A 16,705-nucleotide genomic window follows, 5' to 3' on the forward strand; every position below is an offset into this window, starting at 1 on the left:
CTCAGAGCATCATCCTGCACAGGGCTTTGTATATGAAAGAGCTCATTGGCCTCACACTGCACAGCCAGGGCAGGTAGGGCTGTTGGCCAGAAGCTGGAAGAGCCCTGTCACACAGAATCTATAGAGCCAGACATCGGAATAACGGTGCTGCTGACAAAGGCTCCCATCTGGTCCAAGATCTCATCTTCCATTCTTTCTTTTTTTTTTCTTAGTTAAAACGAAACTCTTACACCAAGCTTCAGCTCCAATTTCTAATTCAGAGAAGTGTGTGTTTTCTGCCTCACAACGCTTTCCCAGGACCATAAAGCCCTCAATTTCTATTTCCCGGCAATAAAATAGTTCTCATTTCCAGAACCAATCTGGAAGGTCTTTTTAAAGGATACCCTGAGAAAACCATAATTCGAAAAGAGTCATGCACCACAATGTTCATTGCAGCTCTATTTACAATAGCCAGGACATGGAAGCAACCTAAGTGTCCATCGACAGATGAATGGATAAAGAAGATGTGGCAATATATACAATGGAATATTACTCAGCCATAAAAAGAAATGAAATGGAGGTATTTGTAATGAGGTGGATGGAGTTAGAGTCTGTCACACAGAGTGAAGTAAGTCCGAAAGAGAAAAACAAATACCATATGCTAACACATATATATGGAATCTAAAAAAAAAAATGGTTCTGATGAACCTAGGGGCAGGACAGGAATAAAGACGCAGACGTAGAGAATGGACTTGAGGACATAGGGAGGGGGAAGGGTAAGTTGGGATGAAGTGAGAGAGTGGCATGGACATATATACACTACCAAATGTAAAATAGATAGCTAGTGGGAAGCAGCCGCATAGCACAGGGGGATCAGCTCAGTGTTTTGTGACCACCTAGAGGGGTGGGATAGGGAGGGTGGGAGGGAGATGCAAGAGGGAGGAGATACGGGGATATATGTACACATACAGCTGATTCACTTTGTGATATAGCAGAAACTAACACACCATTGTAAAGCAATTATACTCCAATAAAGATGTTAAAAATAAAATAAAATAAAACAAAAATAAAGGAGGCCTTAATTGGTGGCATTGCTGCAGCGGCTCAAAATTAAAGAGTGGGGCTGGCAAACCCTCGTGAAAGTCATTCTCTTTGCCTGCCTTGCTGGAGACTTGCAAGAGGTTGGCTTTCACTCAATTTCTGAGTCGTAACATTTGCATGACTCACGCATGAGGCCCTGCAGTCCTGCCGACGGCACATCACAGGTCACAGAACCAGGCGGCGCGGGGACCTGGCCCAGAGAGGGTAAGTCCCTCCGCGGGGCTGACTGCCCCCCAGCCAGCTGTCTGTCCTGCTTTGCGGGGGACGGCCAAGCCTCCACTCACCTCGCAGCCTCTTCAGCCTCTGCTCCCGTCTCCTCCTCCGAACCACCAGCAGGAGCGCAGAGAGTAGGAGCAGCCCCACCAGGACACAGGAGATGGTCACCAGCATCTTGAGCCCTCCGTTGGTCGTCAGCCCTTCATCGCTTTGGACAACTGACTTAATGAGTGGAGGGATTGTACCTGAAAGCAGGGTCATGATGTTAGGTGGCTGTTAATGACGACAGCATGGCGGAGTTTTTAGGGATGACGGGTTACTAGAACCGCGCGAGTGATCCGAGGGCGTCCGCAGCGATGGGGATGAGAGGAACGCTTCCTCTAGGTCCTCGTTCGTTCCTTTACTTGCTCACTCCCCTCCTACGCTTACTCTACGGAGCGTCGAACCAGAGCGTGCGCAAAGGGCAGAGCGCATTGTTTTTTGGAAAGGGACTTCGTTTGGCAACGTACTGCTGGGTGCGGACACTTGAAAGCATAAGGTCCAGGCTGGGCGCTTAAAAAAGCCACACGCATTTACGTGGAGTTGAGTGTCACCCAGAGCACAATTGAGAGGGGCTGTTTGAAAAATTGCACGTCAAAGAAGAAACAATGGGTTTGGCAAGTGGACAGAAGGGAGTCCGTGGGGAGACTGTACCAGATAAGCCTGCTTAAGGGAGCTTAAAATCTCTCTTTGTTTGGTTATTCACTTGCTTTTTGTCACAGGTGTAAGGCCAAATGTACTTTTAAAAAACTATTTCCGGGTATATGAGTAAAACCAACTCTTCAAAGGGGAGCCATCCAAGTCACTAAAGCAAGCTACTTATTGGCGCATATAAAGCTCTGAAATTCAGATTATTTAGAATTACAAGGAGACACCTAAGTAGACTGAACTCTGAGCCGCTTTAAGCTGCCTTCGGCTCAGAGGCTTAATACAGTGGGTGCAGAGATTCAAACACAGGCATCCACATTTTATGGGGCTTGCGTTTTGGCGCCGACCATTATGTAAGATGCTCCAGTCCACTGTATTTTCCATGTAAAACAAGGACCAGGAAGTCAGTGATTTAGGAAAAATAATACAATTTCCCTCTGAACAAAAAAGAGTCTTGCCCTGCATTTAGTGAGTAGAGCAGGGACAACAGAATGACGGGCCCCTCTGCTACCTGCTAAGGCCAAGATCATTCTTCCAACTTTATATAGAGTGTTTTGGCTGCAAACCCAAGTCTGCAAATGCTCAGAACCCACATAAGAGGCACATAAGGGGGATGCGGGTGAGGATGGGCCTGCAAAACCAAGATGACACAGGACCAGTGGAAACATTTGGCCGAGGAAATGGCAGAAGAAAGAGTCAAATAAAGCCGCGGGCGAATCTGAAATCTGACTGGTATTGATAGCTATAAAGCTAATCGTCAACGTTTGTTGTTCCTAAAATGAAAAAAATTCTTCAGGCAGAAGTGACAAAAAAGATATTAAAGCTTTATATCCACAAGCTTAGTTCAAAAAAAAAAGTAACCTTTTTCAAGGAAAATATACATATGTATTCTTATTTCTAGTGTAATAAGATTATTTCAGATTTCAGAAAATTTTAAATGTAGCTCCCAGGACTTTTTCGTGATTTAATCTAAGATCTTGGATAAAGTGAAAATATTTCTTTTAGAAGACACACATTTAAAATCTGCAGAGCACTTTGTAAGTAAGAATGACAGTTTCAAACGTTGCACGCGAGTGGTTTCTAATTAAATGATTAGCTGTGAACCTATCACGGACGTGCACCTTGAAGCCGCGCGCTCTGGACCACACAGATTACGAAGAAGCTGGGTACCAGAGCGTGATGGTCGTAAGGCAATTAATGGGCATCAATCATCTGAAGTAAGAAATATACTTCCTGCCCAAATGTGTACCCTGCTAGCAAAGGACTTTGGGGAGCCCTTAAATGCTAGGGGAAGTGGTCAGTGTTGAAGTGCTTTGTCAGATCAAAGAATGAAACCATGTTGGAGGAGAAAGCAAGTTGTCCACACTGCTCTGTGGTGTCTAATGTTCTGTGATGGGACCTCTTGGAGTGAAGTCGCTTGTGATGGAGGCTAGAAGGTTAGAGAGACGTGGCCCACGAGCATCAGAGCTTTAGAGGAGAAGCCTCACTGTCCGGGAGCTGGACCAGGTGCCTCGGGAGCTGCGGGGCCCAGGCTGGTGTAGCCAGCACCAGACTCCCACCTCGGCACCTTCCTGCCTTCACCCACCCCAGGCCCTAAACGCTGCGGGCGAGCCTGGGCTCTGGCTGAGGAGGGTTCTGTGTGGAGATGGCCTTGGTGGGAGACTCAGGGGTGGGTTTACAGTGTGCCAGGGCAGGAGGAACAAGCCCTCGGACAAGCCAGGACAGTCCAGGAGAAAATGGCCAAGGGAGGAGCCAAGTCTACAACACCTCTGGAGCATCCTTTGGTCGTGCCCGAGGGTCCTTGGGTTTACGTACACTCTTTTCTTAGAACAGGATAACTTGCAGTCCAAGGAAGTTCCGGCCAGAGTATTAATTAAGCGAGATCCCAAGTGCACATAAGCAGAGGAGCGAACATCCCTCAGCCTGTCTAGCAAAGAATAGAGTATTGGGGTGTTTGCTCTGGTGCAAACTTTTTGGGTAAGTCATCAGTACTGTGGTCCAGCCCGATTGGTGGACACTGGACAGGGTCTCTGAGGGAGCTAAGCCCGGAACTCCAAACTGTCTGATGAATGGCGGCCCGTTTTACCCTGTGATCACAGCCCCTAATTCAACCACTGCCTTTCCCCGAGTGAAAATCACTGCGAGGCTGCAGAAATCAGCATCAACTTGCTGCCAGTTAGGACTTCCTGAAGTTTCCTGACTGCAGAACGGTCAATGTCACGCCACCCCTTAGCTTCACTGGGCTTGGCATTTGTTCAACATCAATAAATGGCCCTTATACTAGTTGTAGAAAAAAAGGATAAAAATTTCTATCACTTATTTTCAGTCATCTAAACATCACAAGATACCTCATCCGGTTTTCAGAAAGCCCGTGCCAATTGCATGCATGTGTGCGTGTGTGTGTGTGTGTGCGTGTCCACTAACACCCCATGACATTATTCTATTTCCATCAGTGCCTCTATTTCTGCTCAGAGACTAACATAAGCTCCTTTACTGATGGAAGACTGTTTTTGCACATGCAGTTGAAGGGCTAAATGAGAGCAAAAAAGAAAGCTGTCATGTGGATTGGGATGGGGTGGGAGGAGGGGAGGGAGACAACAAAAGCAGTGTTAGCTCACAGTCACGACCAAGCACACAACCACGTGGCACAGAAGCCTTCAGCCCCAGGAGAAGTCACTCCTGCCCCGAGACTCCCCAACGAGCTGCCTGCGGGCCCTCAGTCCCTCCTTCCTGGAACACGGCCAAGGTCACGTGGGTACCTGGTCCAGGGAGCCCTGGGGGGAGCAGACTGAAAGGCCCCAAAGCCTAAGGGGATCGGCGGGCACGAGTGACACTGCGCCCAGGATGGATGTCAAACGGGGGAGGGGCAGCGGGCACGTGCGCGCATCCCGAGGCGCGGCCAGCTTACTGCCGTCGTAGTTGAGCGTGGCGAAGTTGGCCTGCTTCTCCGCACAGCCAGCGCTGTTGCACACCCGCATCTGCAGCTCATACCACGTGGCTTCCTGCAGGTCGTACAGGATGTACGACTTGGAGAGAGAGGTTCGCTGAGCCGTGGTCCAGACCGTGGCCCCGAAGGGTCTGTACTCGAGCGTGAAGGAGGTGATGGGGCAGCCGCCGTCATTCCAGCCCACGAGGTTCAGCCTCACGCGCGTGGTGTTGACGCTGGCGAAGAGCTCCTGCTCCTTCGAGAACTGGGGCTCTGCGGGAGAGGGCACAGGGGCGTCAGCCCACGGGGCACACGGGTGAAGGCCATCAAGGTCGTCCCACGTTTCCCTTGGGCTGCTTTCCCCACAGGCGCGGGGCTCAGTCCAAGTCTGGGTCACGGGCCGCTTGTCCACTGTTTATAGGGATCTTACGGACCAATGTTCCCCAGGTGTGAAAGGGAACATTGGATGGGTAGAGGTTGTTTCTGTGTCACGGGCCGCTTGTCCACTGTTTATAGGGATCTTACAGACCAATGTCCCCCAGGTGTGAAAGGGAACATTGGGTGGGTAGAGGTTGTTTCTGTGAATCTTAGCGTTAGTCCCCTGAAGAACAAAGCTATTCTCATGTATGCGTTTCCTTGAGTGTTTTTTTTTTTAAAGTTGAGAATTATGTTTTACTTGGTAGACAAAACTGAGAACTTAAGCCCAGGATGCAGCCTCTCGGGTAGCTCTGAGGGACGGCTTCTCCTTGGGTGGTTTTGAAGGAACCGCTGTGCTGCGCTGGGCTGACCCGTGTGCATTCAGGGACCTGACTCGAGAGAAGGCAGACTTGGATTTGGGAAGCACCCACAGGCATCCCTGCTATCTAGCGCCTCTCACTGGAGCCCAGGGACCCAGTGGGTATATTTCTGCATAAATCAACCCCTCATCATCTGAACCCTGGTACACGTTATCCAAAACTCAGGTGCCGCATCCAAATTAACGCCTTCACTTTCTAATCTCTCACTCTCCTGCCATCCGGTCCACGCCACTGGATGAGAGTCAGCAGTGAGGAAACCTACAAAGACCCTCTCTCCGCCCCCTCACGTACACTCACGTGCAGCCATATCCCTCCCTCCTGCCGCTGTTTCTGAGCTTCAAATTTCACCCCTGAACATCATGGCCCTGAAGGTCCATTTTCAGAGGAAAAACCAACTGACACTCAAGGTTAACAATCTACCCCAGTGACTTCTCACCTGAAAAGTGGGGCCTGTGAGGCAATGTGACAGTTACAGGTGGAAAAGGGTGAGGTGACTGAGGGACAAGGTCACCCCAGAAGAAGGTGAGAGGGCAAAGATCACATTTCACGGCTACTCAGCCTGGGAACTTTCTGTTGGCACCAAAGCCCTTGATTTTCAAATGACACTCTTCTTTTTTTTAATATATATATTTATTTTTATTGAAGTATAGTTGATGTACAATGTTGTGTTAGTTTCAGGTGTACAGCAAAGTGATTCAGTTATATATATATCTATTATTTTTCAGATTCTTTTCCCTTAAAGGTTATTACAAAATATTGAGTACAGTTCCCTGTGCTATACAGTAGGTCCTTGTTGATCATCTATTTTGTGTAAAGTAGTGTGTATCTGTTAACCCCAAACTCTTAATTTATTCCTCCTCCTCACCGTTCCCCTTCGGTAACCATAAGTCTGTTTTCTATATCTGTGGACACTCTTCTTTTAAACTGCAAATGAAATAATGAAAAGAGAGAACCAGAATATTCTGTATGGACTGGCCATCTCTTTCAATACCCTGTAACACATTGAACCAAACCCATCTGGGGAATAACAAAGTTCAAACTCACCAACATGTAAATGTATGATGCACCTTTTCTGATTCCAGCCTCCCCTTTGATTTGGAAAACAGGAAATCTAGAAACTAAAGAGGGCTTACATACCTTTTCCTAACGTTTTCGCTTCTATGATTTCACTTATGCGCCCGGGCCCCACTCCATTCTGTGCAGTAAGAGTGAACTTGTACCAAGTCCCACACTTCAGGTTCTCCAGGCGGTAAGAACGCTCGCTTGGGCTGATGGGAAAGCTCCCCCACTGCTCGCTGTTATCCTCGGAGTACTGCAATATGTAACCTTCAGAAAACAGGACACATTCAGAAAAGCGCGATTCGCTTTCCATCAGAAGCTTGCACTCTGTATGGGATGCGTCCTCAGAACTTGCACATCCTTGGAAGGGAACATCTGAGCTCTTGCGGATTCCAGGAAACTGAACCCAGGCTGGGAGAAGTACTGTGATGACATACTGATTACGAGGTATTTAGGCCACGCCAGACGTTACTACGGTGGGATTGCTGGATGGCGTGATGAAGATAAAACCACTTTCTGCCCATTGCCTTTAAAAGGTGTAACTGGGCAGCAGGGAATGGATACTGAATCTCTAAATACCTGACCTTGCGAGCACACGTGCCGAATGCCTGGGGATGGGCGTGGTCTGAAGCTGGGTTATTTTTAAGAGAACCAAAGCTCTGGAAAAGGGGTGAGTTATCAGCGGGGGTAGGAATCTCCTCGGCCACCCCCTCCCACTCCACAATGACTGTGTCAGGCATTGTCCACAGCCCGTTATTCACAGCACCTCGCATAACCCTGTGGATTAGTAATTATTATCTCCGCAGTGCTGACGAAGAGACTGAGGCCCGGAGAGGTTAGGTTACCACTCTGGGGTCTTATAAGCAAGATTCAAATCCTACCGCCAGAATCTGAAGCCTGCACTCCTGTGATCACGGAGACATCCCTCCCTGTTATGCCTTCATTCCTGTCACCCCAGCCGCCTTCCTGGGGCAAACGTATCCTGTCTGCTCTGTCCTTGTCTCCTAAATGTTCACATCCAGGCAGCCCAGGACTGGCCTGCCTGATGCACGGTGCCCTTACACCAGCATACTGGCATCTTCCCTCCTGCCCATGGGATTCCATTTCTGACACCAGCGACGAAAGCACATCTCACTCCCACGCTCCAGAGCCTCTGAACCCCCAGCTGGTAGCAGTAAGTGTTTTCCATGTGCGTCACATGAGATCACCCATCTCTGATTCCCTCCTTCTGCAGCCATGGTCAGTGTCATCCCACTGGCTTCCTCCTTCCCTCCCCTCCGGCCCCCTGCAGCCTTGGGGTCCCTCCTCCCTCCTCAGCCTCATTTTCCCTTCTGTGTTCCTGATCTGCAGTCCTGACAGCTCTCTCAGCGCCTGATACGTGAGATGCATCTGGGTCAGCTCCCACCGTCCTATCCTGACTTCACCACCTCCCTGGCGCCCTATGCATCGGGGGGATTGTGCTTTCCTTCTCATTTCCTTCATCTAAACCACTTCTAGGAAGCTTTTCTAACTCTTGGAGATGGGAACCCCCGTGTCAATGGCTTTGGCCACCCCTGTGCTTCAAGGACCCCTGGTCACCTTTGCCTGGAAACCCTTCATTACTAAAGTTGGCTTCAACTCTAAGACCTTCTGCTCTGACACCCTTCCTGTACTGCCTCTCCCAAGATCTCACACTTACAGAACCAAGACTTCCTTTCATCTGAGCCTGGAGTCCTAGAGTCCCTTGAACTCCTACCTCGGTGCCCCATTTTTTTTTTTTTCATAAAATGCTTCTCCACCTAGCCTAGAACCTCTGGTAGACCATTTCAATCAGGAGCCTGGTTTCACTCCCTCTTGTGACTTCTGACCGCACTTACCCTGCCGGTCACCAGCTTTGGTGACCCATGATCCACTTTTCTGCCCCACTGTCCAAGATCACTCAAGCAACTCATTAAACCGTGATAACTGTGACCACTATGCTTTGTGCCATTTCCCTGCAGCTGGGGCCCTGCTCACGCTTAGCAATGGCTTTGTTTCTCGATTAATGACGCCCTGTGCATTTCCCACGGCAGCGTTACAAATCTTTCCCACGCTCCTCAAGCCCACAAACACATCCTCACCCCTAATCATCCAACTATTCAAAAAAGAAAATCTCACCTTTCTCTTCGCTAAAAAAGGAAAGATCCTCCCCTTCGCCCAGTGGAGTGCTAATCAATGTTTAACAACTGGCTCTTGGGGAAAAAAAAAAAAGCCCTGATGGGTAGCATTTCTGATTTCTGTGGTGTGTAAATATCCCCAGCAGGGGCCGTGGTCACTGAGGGCAAAGTTGGGAAGAGGGGCGGCGACTTGCTCTCATGAGCTGGAGGGAGACGGCTCCAGACACCACTGGCCTCACCCTAAAACGCCCCTGTATTTCCTGTTGTCTTCTCACCTTCCTCCTCTCTCAGAAGAAGGATGTCCTCTGCCTGCAGAAATCTATACGTCATCCTTTCCCACTTGCTCTACGATCCCTTTTGTCCCTCGGCTCCTTAATCCCGTGCAATCTCAGTCTCCTCTGGGTTCTCTCCCTCCCCTTGGTCTACAACTTGCTCAGAATGTTCTCCCAATGCCACTTAGGCTGGGATCATCACACTAACTCATTCCTTCAGTATAAACTCCCTTAATTCTCTTCTACTCTGTACTAATTGCAAAAGCTTTGTGCAAACAGACCGTTTCCCATCTTTCAGTACTTTCTAAGTCAGAACAGTCACTGTGGTTACTTAACTGAAGCACTGAGTACCTGAATGGATGGTACAGCGTTGACAACATGGGGAAGAAGCACAATGCAGCATCTCGGGGGAAGAGATGACCACATTTGTTTTTTCTTTCTTTTTTTTTGCATGTGTTAATATTTCACTCAGATTGGATGCATGATACTCATTTTGTGAATGGGATTCCTTGGATGAATGGGTGAGTTTCAACAAATACCCTAAAAATAGATGTGTGGTTATTTGCATAGGTAATGGAAGAATTAATTATATGATGAGTTTGGGGAAGAAATAAACTAACACGTAACGGTTACTTGATAAATATGTGTCACTTATCCGCCCGCGGATGATGACGATGAATCAACGGTTGTGGGCCACCTATCTCTCATTACCTCTGATAGAACTGCCCCCGTTGTCCCCAGGAAGCCACGAAAGGGTGATGGAGGAAGAGGTGGTTTTGGAAACTGTAAGCCGAGGCTGATCTGGTGGAACTAGAGAGGAAACAGTTTTTAGAAAACAAGAATTAGTTGTTCACATCCTCAGTCTTCTTTAACAGTCATTTACCAAATGATTTTTTAACAGCCATTTATTAAATAAGTGTTTCAGGTTGACAAAATATGCAATTCACTTCTGTCAAAATGTCTATTTAGTTGAAATCCTGGGCTAAAGAGATAGAACAGGATGATTCCATTATTTAAAGAAAATTCAACCACATTTCTACCTGGATTTATTTCCTCATTCCCTCCCCGATTCCTTACATTTCTGAGTTGCTCATTGCTAATCGAAATCTTCTGTGAACTTACGAAGGATCCATGTATCATTTTACTCTAAATTTCAGCCATGGTTCAAGTGAGAAAGATAAATGGCACCCACTTAGCTTTTCAGTTCTCAGCGATATGAAGGGGGGAGAGGAAGCCTGGCTAGTGGGAAAAAAACTGCAAAAATGTCCACTATTTCACGTACACCCCTGCTCAAGAGGCAACACACACACACACACACACACACACGCACACACTCAGCTCTGAACTCAAAGGTGTGCCATTGAGTGGTAGCACAAGAACTTGAATAGTCATACAAGGTTTGAAGAATACATACTTCTAATCAAGGGGCCTCAGCACTATTTTGGATTAGCTCTGCAGACAGCAATACTGAAGGAATTTAGAAAGGTTATCCAGATTATATAGAAAGCTTCTCATAAAATGTCCTTCTCTTTTCCTCCAAGAGAAGCCTGATATATTAACCCAAAGCCATGAAAAATGGATTCATCTCTTTAGAGCCATAATATAGTGTCTATCTCCAAAAATGCCCTGAAATCTCCTGACTTCAAGTTACTTGAAATTCCAGATCAATTTTGCATTATTTAAAAAAATATATAGTTCTTCCCCTTCCCTCTCCTCCCATTGAGGACAACATTGGTTTTATTTTTTACTTGCTGTGATTTATTAATGTGATAGCACTTAAATCTGGAGACTTTACACTTTGATTTTTTTCTTCTAATAAAATATCACTGTGCATCTAAATTTGAACTCAATCAATGGCCATCTGGGATTTTACACATGATTTTAATTTGACAATCTTAAATTTGTCATGTACTTTCGGTGTATGATATCAAGAAAAATTACATACACTGTATTAAAAACACAATTAAACATTAATGCCCTACAGAGTTTTAGTTAGTATCCTTTTAATATATATACATTGCATATGACAATTCAGTTAATTAGCATTCATAAAACACCTCAATTCAGACTTTTTTCTTGCTGGTGTTTTCCGGGTTACACTTATACACGTGTGAAGTAAATCCTGCAATTAGTGGACACCATCAAGAAGGGCTTTTTCAGCAATGCACCCTAAAGACAAATGAGACTTGGCTCCCTATGTGAAAAAATATAAACAGTGTTATCTCTCAGGTGATGAATGCTTTTTATTTACTTTGATGTGTTTAATTATTTTCTCCAAAACGAACATCTAAGTTTTCGTAATATGAAAGTAGCAATTAGCTCTTTATAAAGGCTGATTTTTAAATTTGTTCACTCTTTGCACACAGGCATACATACAAAAAGGAGCATCAGAAAGAGTCCCAAAACGTGGTACCTTGTACTTGTAAATTTAGAATAATTTCATCCGATCCCCAGTTGTTATTGGCGATGCAACTGTAATAGCCAGAATCTTCCGCCTTCACCGTCCGGATGACGAAGCTGCCGTTGCTGAAGACGCTTCTCCGCCCATCAACCGTTACGAGGCTGGGTGTCCCGTTACTACCTCACGGGAAGAAAAAGGCGCAGATTAAAGAAATTACAATCTAAGTTAGCTGAGGTTGGGGAAAAGCATGAACACCCTTTCTGAAGCAAACAACCCATCTGGAAGATTATATTAAGTAAGAACTAAACGATGATTATATGACAGAAACAGTCACATAGCTGAGTTTTGTCCTTTGTAAAAAGTGCTGTGTTGAAGCGAGGTCCGTGTGAAGGGCCTGGCTTCTGGCTCCTGCATAGGTCAATGCTGGTCGTATCCCAATGGGAATTGCTTCTGTGGGCAGATGTGTCATTTTGACCAGATCAGACAGGGACAACTAAATTTTGGGGTTGCTTGTAGATTCACTTAAAGTTACAGTTGTTAATGATTTTGGCATAAGAAAGGAACTGTGGTACGCCAAGAGGGTGAAGAGCTGACTCTAGTATAAACAGAGTTCCCTTGGCGACATCTTGGCCTCGGCCATGGTGACAACTGTCCAGTCATCTGTGGTCATCCCCACATCCGGTGGAATGCCACTGGACCTCGGGAGCTTACTTACTTCCTTCTTATTAACTGACTTAAAAGAGATGAGAAAGTGGTCACTGGACCAAGACCATCATTTCAAGAGTTTGTGTCTTTTAAGCGTCTTTGTTTGAAAATAGGAACTCTTCCGAATCCATTTTATACCAAATCTCTAGGCTCATCAGTGAATTCCCAGCCCTTTATTTATATCTTAATTTCTGCCTATGAATAGAGGTAAGTTACTTAAAAAAATTACACGAACAGAATCCATCTCACCCGCTTCCTCCCTTCCATCTCATCTGCTATTGTTGTAATAATTCCTACTGAGCACGGAAAACCAGATTTTATATTAGCTAAGTCTTAATGCATTCCATTTCTTAAAGATATTTCTCAGAGCATTTGAGTTAGCGTTAGTTGGTCCATTATCTTGGAAGGAGAAGAGATAAGTGCTAATTCTCCAGTCACCTTGGGTACCTTCATCTCAGATATACAGGAGATTTTCGTGATAAGGTACAGGAAACTTCCACGGAGATTACTGGGCTGGCTAGACTATTTTCCTCGGAAGCATTCTCTTACGAATGTAAAGCTTGGAATTTTTAGAGAATTGACAAGACAGATCAGATCCTTTTAGTGTTAAAGCTGAGATTCTTCCGCCACCGCCCTCAACCAACTTCCTCTCTATCACAGAAGAGTGGGTAGTTTTCCTGGAGCTTTCAAGAGTGTAAATATACAAAATTAGACCACGAGACTCAGCACGGTGTGTCCGATGCACCGAGGGCATACATTGGGTTACTGGTTACCTGTCTTTCATCCACTTTACCGCAGGAGAAGGGTCCCCAACAGCTTTACAAGGCAAGGCGATGTCTTTCATCCATGGAGTGGTCACCGTGCCACTGAAGGTCAGGATTCGTGCGGGAGCTGAACCACCAAACAGAGCAGAAGCCCACTAACTCCAGAGTCATCTACACAGAGGCCAAGGTTACCCTCCCCAACCCAGCAACACCCCAGAAAGGAGGGTGTATCCCTGCCAATCAATGTCACACCTGTCAACACTATTCTTGCTATCAGAATGTGTCTAAGCAATGTTCATTGTACAAACATACAAACTGCCGAAAACCCCCATTGTAGCATTTTATCCCCTTGTATTGACTAAACCACAAGGACCCCAAATTAAATACTTGGGGCTTCATAAGCCCAGCAGCTCCAAGATGTGCTTTCTATGAGCCCAGTTATTTTTCAAAGCACTTTATTAAGCAATTTCTCTCAACACCCAAAACTGCACATTAAAACAGCAATATCTGAGAGAATAGACAAAACAAAACATAAAGTCCCAAGACGGGAAGAAGTAAAACTGTAACGACTTCTGTTTATCAATTTTGTGGTACTTTCCCGACTTTATTATATCAGTTTGATCTTCAGCACAAACGTTAAGGAAAATAAACATTTCCGGACTGGCCTCTCTTGAAGAACCACTGTTTGCTTGGGGCAGTGATTCAGATGCTGGAACAGGGGCACCTCCTGGGGACATGGGCCCTGGTACAGTCCCAAAGTGGCTGCAGGGCCCAGGAAGCGGAGAGGAAAAAGCCCAGGGCAGCCCCATGTGAGCAGGGGCCTCCTTGGAGACCAGAGGGGCCCTGTACTGACAGGTTCCTAGTGCCACTTTCTTGGGTGAGACACAGAAGCTGACAGAGACAGCAAGATACGAGTCCTCCAGAGGCTGAATGATCTGACCGGCCTTTGCCTTTCACTGGGACACTGCTTTCTGGGCCACTCTCTCTAGAAGCTCAGCCCATCTGGGTGCACAGACAAGGAGTCCACTGGTGGAAGGCAGCTCCAATCTGATGATGGACCCAGAAAGACGGGACCGGTGTTGGGACCCCTGCACCATTTTGGGCTTGAGGGTTGAGACTGGCCAGCAGATGTGGGGAGCAGACTTCTCAGGAGAGTGCTGGAATGCCAGGAAAGGTGGAGTTCCCAGAGCCAACTCATCAGGAGTCATCCGGGGCTAGAGCACAAAGCTTTCATCACTGAGGTCTGCCAGACAGCTCTGACTTTTGTTGTTCTAAGCATTGGAGGCAAGAGCAGAGCGAGAGGAAGTGCCAGCGGGCTCAGAAGCTGGGCCTATTTTGTGCAGCAAGTATTATAGCAAAAGCCACCCATGTGTCTGAAGCAACGTTCCCTGCCTGCAGGGGAAACTGCAGCTCTTCCTCCTTAGAGAAGGGTCTTCAGAGGTGGCTCACGGATGGCACCTTTCACCTGGAAATGGAGTATTCCAGGGCAGAGCCCGCTTTATCACTTACTGACATTTCTGATTTTCTATCTCAGTAACAAAAATATCCTGGGCAGGTAGCATCGGATTTCTGACATTGGAAGTTTGGCATTTTCCCTTTCAAACCCTTCAGACCATCCTTTTATGATGAGGAATATCCTTGCAGCAAACTGGGGGTGATTAGGGAAACCCCGCTAGAGTTGGGGGGCTTTCATGCTTTCTAACAGCCCCTCCCCCTGTAAGAAATATATGTTACATTGAATCCCAGAAGCTGCACACATAATGTGTGTGTAAATGAAAACACATGTATGTAGAAAAGTTCTACACATTCATGCTTACTGTGTATGATGCATTCTGATATTTTCTACTTTCTTTTCAAGCCTAGTCTAGCCCATTTGACTCTATTCCATTTTAGTTCTTTAATATGCTGGCTGTAACGCCTAAAATTAATTCCAGGACTTATGAGTGGTTTTCCACTAGGCTTTTGAAAAACACTGGCTAAAACCAGTTCATCTTCAAGCCCAACACACCCGGTTTCTAGAATTAATGTCCGTTTGTGGAAGTTGGAATTTACAGGATCCTACGCTGAAATTCTAAGGCTAAGCAAACTGGAGCGGGCAAGAGAATTACCTAGAATCTTTGCTAAAGATGCAGATTCCTACTCTGGCTCTGTGATTCAACGGATCTTGGGTGGGCTCCGGGGGTCTGTCTTTGAACAAGCACCTCGGGTGATTCTGATGAGAAACCGCAGCCCACCAGCAACCTGGACACCCCTCCCAGCACCTGTGCTGCTCTAGCCACGTGCTGTGTGCTCTGGGTCTGCCCCCCACGCCCCACCCCCGGCCCTGGGCTCCTTCCCAGGATGGCGTTCCTCCAGGACTGGGTGTGTGGTTCCATTCTGCTGCCCCCTCCACCAAAGCGGCAGCCCTCTTCCTGAACTTTACCCTGGATTTTTGGACACCCCAGATTTGCCACTGCTGCCAGCCTGCCTTGATCTTCCAGCAACTACAGAAAACAAGCTGCACCAGCTTCCTCAGCCTGTGGGTGGCCCCGTCTGTCCAGCTTGGACCTTTCGGCCGTTACGGTTTATGGTCTGCCAGGGTCGGGGGCTCCTGGGCGGTGCCTGCCGGCCGGACGTCTGCTCCGCCCCAGAGGTGTTCCCTAGCTCAGCCCCTTTCTGGAAAACCCATGGAGATCAGCCCTAACTGGGTGAACCCCATTTAAGCATGAGAAGCTGAACACTTTGGAGAAATCCACGCACCCGGGAACCTGGGAACCGCCGTAGATTTACGGCCACCAACCTCACCTGGCCCCTCAGCTCTCCCTGCTGGTGTCAGTTTCGGTAGTAAGTTTCCTCCCGCTTCTCTGCAATGAGGACTTCCTGTTGTCCCTTCTCTTCTCAAACTTCCGGTCCTTCCTTCACAGCCCCGAACTGCCTGATACTTGATACAGAAACTGGAAGACCGCAGCCGGGAGCTCTGCATCTCCTGCCCCTGAATCTCTAAACCCGCTTGTGTTTCCTTCTCCAAACCTCACCCTGCGGCCGTCGGCTCCTTAGCTTGTATTACCCACCTCTCCCTGTCCTCGGAGTCTTCCCACGGCCACACGGCGTGCTCTGCAGTAAACCTCAGAAACCAGAGCCTTGCCTGGGGTGAGACCCTGCCCTCGCTCCAGCTTCCCTTTCTTGTCACTTCTTCCCGGTGATGTACGTTTAGAGAATGTTCTGCTCAGTCCCTCTGCTTCCCCACCTCCCATTCACTTTCTCCCATCACCCGGTCCTCGCTCCCCACCGCAGCTGCTCTCTGGAAGGTCCCTGAGGTCCCCTGCGTGGCCAAACCCAAGGGCACCACCAGTGTTGCTTCCCTTGGTCTCCCGGCAGCAGCTGCCACAGCCCAGCATCCCTCCCTCTCAAAGCATCTCTGCCGAATTCCCGGCGTTGCCCTCCTGGCCCTGCCCCTGCCTGTCTGGCCTGACACCCTTTGCTCTGCCAGCTCCCGGGCCTCTCCCTCCCCAGTGCAAGCCGACGTGCTTCCAGCTACCCCTGGACCTGACTCTCCGCCCTCCTCTGTGGTCCAGGTGGGCTCCCCCCAGCCCAGGTGTGAGGGGTGCCTGGGTGCCAAGCCCGCTCCTTCTCTGCCTCCTGCCAGATGTCTCTTAAGAGTCAGGACTCGCCCCAACGGCACAG

At 47.8% G+C, this 16,705-nt stretch overlaps 1 protein-coding gene across 1 annotated transcript in view; it reads right to left on the minus strand.

The window, feature by feature from the left end:
• Window positions 1-16,705, minus strand: part of DSCAM (DS cell adhesion molecule) — a 740,935-nt gene that overhangs the window by 47,685 nt on the left and 676,545 nt on the right. The window contains exons 23-28 of the mRNA XM_059920026.1: window positions 13,052-13,169; window positions 11,586-11,749; window positions 9,884-9,982; window positions 6,844-7,032; window positions 4,892-5,182; window positions 1,365-1,541 (exon numbers count right to left, since the gene is read on the minus strand). Of these exons, the coding sequence (XP_059776009.1) occupies window positions 1,365-1,541; window positions 4,892-5,182; window positions 6,844-7,032; window positions 9,884-9,982; window positions 11,586-11,749; window positions 13,052-13,169 (1,038 nt within the window). The remainder of the gene's footprint in view (window positions 1-1,364; window positions 1,542-4,891; window positions 5,183-6,843; window positions 7,033-9,883; window positions 9,983-11,585; window positions 11,750-13,051; window positions 13,170-16,705) is intronic.

Source organism: Balaenoptera ricei, chromosome 4 (assembly GCF_028023285.1).
Source record: "Balaenoptera ricei isolate mBalRic1 chromosome 4, mBalRic1.hap2, whole genome shotgun sequence".
In the NCBI taxonomy this organism is placed as follows: Eukaryota; Metazoa; Chordata; class Mammalia; order Artiodactyla; family Balaenopteridae; genus Balaenoptera; species Balaenoptera ricei.